Genomic DNA, 10263 nt, shown 5'->3' with positions numbered 1-10263 from the left:
AAAACGAGCAATTCAAACTGGGGACCAGAAAAAAAGTGCAGCTTTAGTGAGGAAGCGGAAGTGGTTTTCTGACTAATGTTCTGTTTCTGACTAAACACTTCAATTCAGAGGGATTGATCAAAAGTGACAGAAAAGATTTTTATACGGTTATACAATTATTTATATTTCACAGAATAGTAGTGCAAATAACACTGATTATAATGAGAAGTGTTTCTTAAACAGTAAGTCAGCATATTAGAATAATTTCTGAAATCATGTGACACTGAACACTGGAGTATTGATGCTGAAAATTCAGCATTGCAACACAGGAATAAATTACATTTTTAAATATATTCAAATAAAAACCAGTCAATTTAATTTGTAAAAATATAATAATTAAATATTCATAATTTTAGTTTTTTTTACTGTATTTACGGTCAAATAAACAGCCTTGATAAGCATTAAAGGCTTTCAAAGACTTTCTAAACTTTTGAATGGTAGTGTGTGCATATAAGGGCAAAGACATGTTGCTGTGTAGATAGTCACCAATAAATAAATATATAAATAAATATTTTATTTTATGTTATTTTATTTTTTGTTTGCCTTCTACCATTTGATCATTTTAAAATGGACTTGTGGTGTAACAAATGTTTTTTCCCAAGTATTTTTATTTTATTTTATTTTATTTTATTTTCTGTTGACATTCTACCATTTTATCATTTTAAAATAGACTTGTGGTTTAACAATTTATTTTTCTTGTAATTTTATTTTTTTGATTTATTGTATTTTTTATTTTATTTTATTTACTGTTTGCCTTCTACCTTTTGATAATTTTAAAATGGACTTGTGGTGTAACAAATGTATTTTTCTTGTTATTTTATTTTATTTCATTTCATTTTTTATTTTTTTATTTTAATTACTGTTTGCCTTCTACCTTTTGATAATTTTAAAATGGACTTGTAGTGTAACAAATGTATTTTTCTAAGTATTTTTCTTGTTTTTTTTTTTTTTATTATTTCATTTTATTTTATTTTATTTTTTTTATTTTAATTACTGTTTGCCTTCTACCTTTTGATCATTTTAAAATAGACTTGTGGTGTAACAAATTTATTTTATATATATAAATATTTATTAAAGTATTTTCTTGTTATCTTTATTTTATGTTATTTTACGTTTGCCTTCTACCATCTGATCATTTTAAAATAGACTTGTGGTGTAACAAATTTATTTTTCTAAGTATTTTTCTTGCTATTTTATTTTAGTTTATTTACTTTGCTTTACTTTGCCTTACTTTGCCTTCTACCATTTTTTTTATTATTTACCATTTGACCAATTTAACATGGAAATGTGGTGTAACAAATGTATTTTTATAAATTTCTACATTTTCTAAATATATAGTATACATATTCCTGATTCTGATTATAATCATGAAACTGCATATCATAAATAGGAAAAATATTGCAATGACTTATCTTTAGTCATCTATCCAAGTGGAAAACAGTATAAAAAGGTTTAAGTGCAAATAAACTTGGTAATCTAGTTAGATAAGTGCTCCAAAAGAAGACTGCAATGGATTGCACTTCAGTAAAACATGAAAGTTCATTCCACCAGTGATTGTGGAACAACTTGAATAGAATAAATGGAACAACTCCAGGGATTAAAAAAGGGGTGGGGGAAAAGAAGTCATGAACAAACTCATTTTAAAGATTTATTTTCGTACTGACCAGATTCTTTTCTTCATTTTTCGAAAACACAGCTATTAAACTCGACCAAAATACAGGATGTGGGTAAAAGAATCAAATTAAGAGCTACATGTTAAAGGGCACATTTAAATTATTTAAAAACTTCGACATGCAAAAACAAAACTTGAAGAGGGTAGGGTGAAATAATCTCAGACATTAATTAATATAATAAAAGTAGTGTTTTTCAGTCCGCAGTTACAAAAGGCCAGTAAAATGGCGTCCGGCGCTTGGCTACTAAACACTACGCTCACAAAAGAATGGTTCATTGGCACGAGTGGGACTGACAAACACCGGCCATGCCAACCACGCTGCCATCCGAAGGCAGAAAGACAGCCAAGGACCTGCATCTGCTGCCAAAATGGACTTCTAACCTTCACAAAACGCATCTGAAACATTCTCAGAATGTTTTTTTAACGGCTTGAACCTCACACTGGGGTTCGGATAAAATGCATCCAAAACACCTTGGATACACAAGCACACATTAACGTGTGATGTCAACAGGTGACTCATGAAATTATGCCTTAGAGAAATCTCAGTATTTACGCTTGAGTCTGCTAGATACTGCAATTGGTCTCCAGTGAGGACAGTTTGAGCTCAGTCTGGTGTTCCCTCTCTGTCCTGAAATGAGACACCTGATCCTCTCATTAGAGAACAGGAATGAGGCACTTTTCACTCTGACCTTTTCGATGTGGCTGCGTTCGCCAAACAGCTCACAAATCAGGAAGAATCTGATATACAAAATCCATCAAACAATGGTACAAGAGAGGAGTTTTACAACAGGAAGTTGGTTACGGCTCACTCACATAGTTTAACTTCTACAACAAAAGAGTGTTTTTTTTGTAGATAAAGAGGAAGTTCTTTTTGAACAGAAGATCAATCAGATTACACATCTGGGTCAAACTTTCTTAACATTTCACTGCTTTTTTGGCCTGCACCATTATTGTTCACTTGAAAGGTTTTAGAAAAGTTTCCTAATAAACTAAATGTTTTGAGAAAAAAAAAAAAAAAAAAAAAAAAAATGTAGGGAGTTCATAACAAGAAACAATGGAGACTTGTGAGAGTTTTGAAGCACCTCCCCCACACGGCCACCCCGACTCCTACTGAATTTCATTTGTTTCTGTCCCTCTTTTGGGTAGACCGATTGCTATACACTGAGAAGAGAGAGAACGAGAGTGATTGGAGGGCTTTTAGTTGTTCTTGAAACCACAGAACGAATACCAGTCATGCTACATCTCCTCAGGCTCACGGTAATTTTTACCAAGGAGGAGGTTCCTGGATCAACATCTTGGTGTTAATGCTAAAACAACATTTACGTAAACACCTAAATTTAATTGGAAAAGAGGTTGATAAGAATGTTATTAAACTCTAAAATCCAATTGTCTGGCACTGTTATGGGTTTTCACCTCTAAAAAAAAATTCCCATGACTCTTTAATGGAATTCTTCTTGGATTGGGATTTTCTTTTAAATAATTTAGATACAGAGTAATGAGCTATTAATTAATCATTCAAACCAATGTGTGAATTTGAGTAATTCTATGGAAGCCCATTTCTGCCACTGAATAAAAAAGTAAAAAAGGTTATTGCGACTTTTTCTCACAATTCCGACTTTTTTCCTCAGAATTGCATAATATAAACTCACAATTGCGAGCTATGAACTCAGAATTCTGACTTTTTTCTCAGAATTGCATGATATAAACTCACATTTGCAAGAAATAAAGTCAGAATTACGAGATAACGCAATTCTGACTTTTTCCTGCAAATACAAGTTAGTATCTCATTGTTTTTCTCGCAATTCTGAAACAAAAAGTTTATTAAAAAAAAAATACATATGAACTCGAGTTACACTTAACTCACAATTGCATGTTATAAAGTCATAATTCCGAGTTTTTATCTCAAAATTGACTTTGAGATAAAGGTGAGATGAAAAAATTATTCATTGGCAGAAACAGGTTTTCATATAATTCATAAAAAAAAAAAGAAAAAAAATCAATAAACTTAAAAAAAAAAAAAACATAAAAATGATAATATTAATAATAACAACAACAATATTAATTTGCTTGCAAATCAGACATTTCTTTGACTGTTATTTGGTGTTATTTTAGTAACATTTATATACTACATATTTGTTACTAATATTTTTATATTATTTTATTATAATATTTGAATTACTATTATTTTTAATAATTAAAATGTATTTTTTTTAATCTATTTTAGATTTTCATTTTAAGTTTTAGTAGTGTTGTCACTTTTACCAACTTTGTTTTTAATTTTTTTTTTTTTTTTTTATTTAATTTATTTCAGTTTAGCTTTAGTAATTTTGGTGCTTCAAATCCAACTTCTTTTATTTCAATGGAGTTTACCGTTATTTCTATAGATGATATTTCGCGGTATGTTATTAACAATTATATACTATTATGGTATTTATTAATATTTTTAAATGAATCTTGAATTACTAATATTTTTCTAAGTGCTATCAAATCGATTAATCACGATTAACCACATCGAAAAATAAAAGTTTGTTTACATAACATGTGCGTGTGTTGTGTATATTTATATGTATATATAAATATACACACATACATGTATATAATTAAGAAATAAATGTAATATACATTTATATTTATATATAAATCATATATAAAAATGATACATGTATATGCGTAAATATTTCTTAAATATATACATGTACATTTGTGCATTTACACATACATATACAAATATACACAGCACATGCACGTTATGTAAACACTAACTTTTATTTTGGATGCAATTAATCACGATTTATCGATTTAACAGCACTCATTTTTAATCATTAAAATGTATTATTTTTATATATTTTCAATTTTCATTTTAAGTTTTAGTAATCTTGTCACTTACTTTTATTTATTTCAGTTTAGCTTTAGTAATTTTAGCGCTTCTAATCTAATGTAAGTGAACCATTTATGTTGATTCAGGAACATCCAACTTGGCACTTCTGTGTACCCTGTTCTGTTGAACCCAGCTCTGCTTTCTCTAATTATAAACACTGTCAACCTCTTAATATACTATCCATCTGATATTTTTATCTACCCAACTTTCTACATCCATCTCAACTGAACCTCAACCAGGTCTCTCACCTCGGTCTCTGCACATCATATCACCGTGAGAGCTGTTCAACCTACTGTCAGTCCCTATCAATCTAAAGAGACACTCCATACTTATCTTCACCATCTACTGCTTTGCTGTCAACATACCTTCTAAAATCTCTAACGTCTAGCTGTGCTGCCATCATTTCTCTGATGTCTACACTAGAGCTGGGCCTCACCGAAGGGCTCTGTGTGAGCATGTCTGGGTGTCCTGGGGGCTTCTGGGACATCTCCTGTAATTTAGAGATAGCCCAGAGGAGCATCGGAACAAAAGGCATCTGTATGCAATGCACAAAAGGCAGGGGGAATGGGGATGTTTGTGCTGGCGGGGGGTTAGGCCTATCCTCTTTAACGTAAAGGGTTAACTTCTTTTCTAGACTTCATAGCCTTTGCCTGTCCACTGTAATCTCCACCCATTTCCCTTATTCCAGCACTGGAGAGAGATGAGAAGAGGGTATGCAGTTACAGAAACATCTGGAACATTTTACTGTGAATGCCTTTGTGGCCAGTAAAAGGGGCTTTCCATTTCTTGGGCGAATCTCACAAAAGCATGCAGATTTAACCCCCAAATCAAAATATTAAATGTAAAAAACGCTGTTTTGCATAAAGAAAATGAAGCTTATTTTTAGACCATTTTGCATTGCGTCACTTCCGCGATATCGTTTTACATTTGCAGGCTTTGCAACACCCATTAATCTCAATTGTGATTTTCATTAACTTTCCGTGAATAAAAGTGAGTATAATACAACCATAAATTAAAAGTTTAAAAAAAAAAAAAAAAAAAAAAAAAAAAAAAATATAAATACTTTACAACTTAAATAATATATATATATATATATATTTTGCAACATAGAAACTGTTTAGTTTTGCTTAATGAACTTAGTTTACTTTTAAAGACATTTTCTACTTATATATTTTGATTCTGGGGTGAAATGTGCACAAGTTTATGAGGCAAGGTTTTATAAGTTTTAACAACATACTAAATCTAAACTCTTGAGGAAATTGTGTTTTTTTTTCTCTAAGCTTAAATTCATTTGGCCGCGTGAAACCGGTGGCTGAAAGGAGTCTGTAATTTGGTCATATCCGTGCAAGAGAGACCCACAAAAGCCTCTCCAGGAATCTTGGAGAAGATTAAATTCCTCTCTTATTTCTTGCCTTGTTCCCATGGGAATGCCAAAGGCAGCCTTTCTGGATGAGAAGTCTGGTGGAACGTTCATCCAAAACGTTCATCCAGAATCCATCAGTTCTTTCAAACAATCAAAACAAATAAAACAGAAAAAACAAATAAACAAAGAGAAAGTTTCTTTGTGCAGGAGGACGGACTGTATGACAGAATGGAAGGGCTGTAGGGGATCACTGGGGGTTCAAAGCCCTAACTTGTCCATCATTTCCCTAACAGCTGTTTTCTCTGCTGCTCCAACAAAGACTCAAGGTGATCTGCTCTCTTCACTGCAGCCTGAAAGACAAATGAGAAACAAAGAAGTTAGTTGGAAATCAAAACATATGCATTGCTTTACAGCAACAGTCAAATACAGTGAATTAGATGTGTTGCAATTACCTCATGCTGCTTTCGCAGGTTATTAACGGTCTCTTCTTTCTTCAAAATCGCTGACTTTACTCTATAATAGAAAGAGAAAGTCATTTTCATTGTGGAAACATATAGTAAACACCTCATTTTTCAAATAAGGAACTGTAAAAAAAAAAAAATAAATAAAATAATACTCTTCGCCTCTGACCTTTGATGCACTTCCGCAAGTTCCTCTTCTTTCTCTCTGGTTACTCGTTCTACTTCTAAGCGTAGTCGTGCCTTGGCCTCAGAGACCTCCATTTTCATCCTCTTGTTTTCTTCCTCCGTCTCTACAAGGCGTTCTGCAAACTCTTGTCTGATCACTTCTGCTAGACTGCGGCGTTCATCTGATAACTTGTCACGGGCCTGTGAGCCACATCATAAAGAAACCGAAACAAAGCATGAGGAAGAGAGTTGAGTGTAAACTCCCGAAAAAAAATGAACAAAACAAAACAAAAAATTATATTTAGAAGGGAAAATCTTATGAAGCAGTATTAGCGAAGCAATGGATCCTCTACAGTAAATGGGTGCTGTCAGAATAAGAGTCTGAACAGCTGATAAAAACATCACAATAATTCATAAGTAATCCATACAACTCCAGTCCATCTTGTGAAGTGAAAAGATGCATTTTTGTAAGAAACAAATCCATTAAGGCTTTTAACTTTCAGCTCGGCTTCAAAATAAAAATTCATAATCCATAATAATTTTGCAGTGGAAAATAAAATCATAAAATCTACAGAACTGATTTGTCTTATAAAAACTGCTTGCATGGTGCATATTCCTTTCCTGATTCAGGACAGGAAGTAACAGTTTGGAGTTAAAACGTCTGGATGGATTTATTACAAAAACATACAGCTTTTAACACAATAAAACATTAAGTGACCCATTCACTGCAAAGGATCCATTGATGAGCACGTGTAATGTAATGCTAAAAGTCTCCAAATTTGTTCTGATAAAGAAACAAACTAATCTACATCTTGAATGACCTAATTTTTGGATTAACTACTTATTTAATGAAATTATTTAAATTTTAGTGTGAAATATAAATATGAAATACACTACCAAAGGTTTTTTTTTTTTTTTTTTAATTTTTTAGATTTCAAGATTTTCAGTGTTTTTTTTTTTTTTTAAGAAGTCTCTTCTGCTCATTAAGCCTGCATTTATTTGATCCAAAGTACAGTAAAAACAGTAAAATTGTGAAATAATTTTTATTATTTAAAATAACTGTTTTCTATTTGAATATATTTTAAAATGTAATTTATTCATGTGATTTCAAAGCTAAATTTTCAGCATCATTACTCCAGTCTTCAGTGTCACATGATCCTTCAGAAATGATTCTAATATTCTGACTTGCTGCTCAAAAAACATTTATTATTATTATTATTATGTTGAAAACAGCTTAGTAGATTTTTTTTCAGGTTTCTTTGATGAATAGAAAGTTCAGAAGAACACCATTTATCTAAAAATACAAAGCTCCAAAATTCCAAGCTTTTGAATGGTATAGTGTATAATGTTACAAAAGCTTTTTTTCAGATAAATGCTGATCTTTAAATCTTTCTATTCATCAAAGAATCCTGAAAAAATGTTCCTTGAACAGCAAATCAGAAGGATCATGTGACACTGAAGACAAGTAATGGTGCTGTAAAAATCAGCTTTGATCCCAGGAATAAATGTCATTTTAAAATGTATTCAAAAAGAAAATAGTTATTTTAAATAGTAAAAATATTCAAAATTTTACTGTTTTGTACTTTGGATCAAATAAATGCAGGTTTGGTGAGCAAAAAGACTTCTACATCAGACATTAAAAATATTACTGTTCAAAAACTTTTCACTGGTAGTGTATTACATTCACTCCTGTAGCTAAGCGAGTGAAGCAACTAGCCTGGTGTGTCATGTGGCAACTCTATGAGGCTTGACATATTATATAACCACAATCGGTCAGACCACAATCTATTTTCAGTCGATTCACACAATGGCAATGACACTTAGGTGTAACGTTAAACAGAAAGGGTCAAAAGTCATTCAGCTTATCAAGTTGCCTAGCTTTTATCCTAAACAACTAACTCACTTGATTTACTGAACTACAACTCAGTACTTTTTTACAGTCTAATTACTTAATACAGTGCATTTCTAATTACTGACTGTTATTCAGTCAGGACCACTTATTAATAATAAAATCATTAGGGAGCCAGAACTGTTACTTGAAAACTGAGTCCTTTTGGTTGCCATCTCTACTAACAAATACGCAAGAGTTTTTCAATTAATAAGTAACCTATATGCGTTAATGAGTGTGGACTAACAAAACACTGCCACCATAACAACGATTACCTGGGTGAGGTCGCTTATCTCCTGCTCTCGCTGTCGTAAAAGTGACTGCAGCCGGAGGAGCTCTGCCTCCATTTCACTGTGTTTCTCTCTCATCTCCTGCTGTTTTTGCAGTGCTGTTCGCTCCGAACGCTCAAGGTCTCTGAGCTCGGCCTCGTACTTCTCCCTCACGCGCTTCATCCTGCATACACGAGTACACATACCATACAAATTTACATTCAGTTGGAAAAAAAACACAGTCCATCTGCCATATGTTAAAAGGATGGGCTTAAATGTAAATGGCAGTATATCCAGAGCACAAATTATGTAGGAAGAGCTCAAAAATGTGGGTCCCAAGGATTTAGTTTTATTCAAAACCTGCTGAAAGTATCAATATATGATCATAATTTGAATTGGAGATGCAGCAGGATGCAAAATTGAAATTTGAATAAAATGTAACGACCAAAGCAAAACACTAGGAGTGTGACGAGACACTTATCCCACGAGACGAGACACGAGACTGGGTTCACGAGAATGAGACGAGATGAGATTTTAAAACTTTTCTTAAGAAATCCTCAATGATGACATATATAGGGAAAATAGTCTTTTATTCAACTGAAAAAGATAAAATGCAAAAAAAAAAAAATGTAGGTGCATTTTGAACTTTATAAAATTAAACTTCTATTTTTATGAATTATATGCAGTAATAAACAACATATAAACAAGAGCTTCATGATTCTGGATAAACTGAGAATCAAAGTTATTTTTAATAAATTGGAGACCATGATTCTCTCACGATTCTGGAGAAAAAGATTAGAAAACTAAACAAAATAACGTAATTTACTAGTGGTTCTGACAAACTGTTCATTGCTTAAGTCTTTTAAAAATATAGATTTATTTAAATAAACAAACAAGAAAAACATTCAATGAATGTTAAGACTTGTTTAACTATTGAAATCTCCTGAATGAATGATTCAATGACATACTTTTTTAAACGGGCAGTTGTCGCCACCTCCTGGCGGAAGACGATAAGCGTTACAATACATACAAGTGTTGAGATACTTTCGTTTTGATCGCTACTGTAGACAGTAAGTGTTTATTCCCAAACTATAAGCTTTTATCCCAGTGCTTCTATTATTTAAAAGTCTATAACAGAGAAATAATGATTATAATGTGGTTAAAAAGACGGTTTGTGTTGTTCTTTCTGCGTTCACATTTACCCCGACCCCCTGATTCATTAACATGGGCAGCGACAAAACGTGCTTCTCACGCTCCACTGATACTTGTGATGTGAAACAGTGAATTTACATAGCTAAATCGTTGTCATTCGGGAGTAAGATCGCGTGGGTGTCTGAATCAAGATCTTGATATTTTAAGGATTAATCGTGCAGTTCTAATATAAACACTGCAAAATGTTTTATGGGGAGATCGTCACGAGATCTCGCGAGACACATCTGTTCTCGCGAGATCTCGTCCCACGAGATCTTGTCACATCCCTACAAAACACTAGTCTTCAGTGTCAGATCATCCGTCAGAAATCATCCTA

General features: G+C 32.4%; 1 protein-coding gene across 1 annotated transcript in view; it reads right to left on the bottom strand.

The window, feature by feature from the left end:
* Positions 1 to 1673: 1673 nt before the first annotated feature.
* Positions 1674 to 10263, bottom strand: part of cep131 (centrosomal protein 131) — a 32291-nt gene continuing 23701 nt past the window's right edge. The window contains 4 exon segments of the mRNA XM_051124151.1: positions 1674 to 6302; positions 6405 to 6465; positions 6583 to 6779; positions 8742 to 8919. Coding sequence (XP_050980108.1) covers positions 6231 to 6302; positions 6405 to 6465; positions 6583 to 6779; positions 8742 to 8919 — 508 coding nt within the window. The 3' untranslated portion in view covers positions 1674 to 6230.

This window comes from Labeo rohita, chromosome 12 (assembly GCF_022985175.1).
Source record: "Labeo rohita strain BAU-BD-2019 chromosome 12, IGBB_LRoh.1.0, whole genome shotgun sequence".
Classification (NCBI taxonomy): domain Eukaryota; kingdom Metazoa; phylum Chordata; class Actinopteri; order Cypriniformes; family Cyprinidae; genus Labeo; species Labeo rohita.
This window is presented reverse-complemented; position numbering and strand designations above follow the sequence as displayed.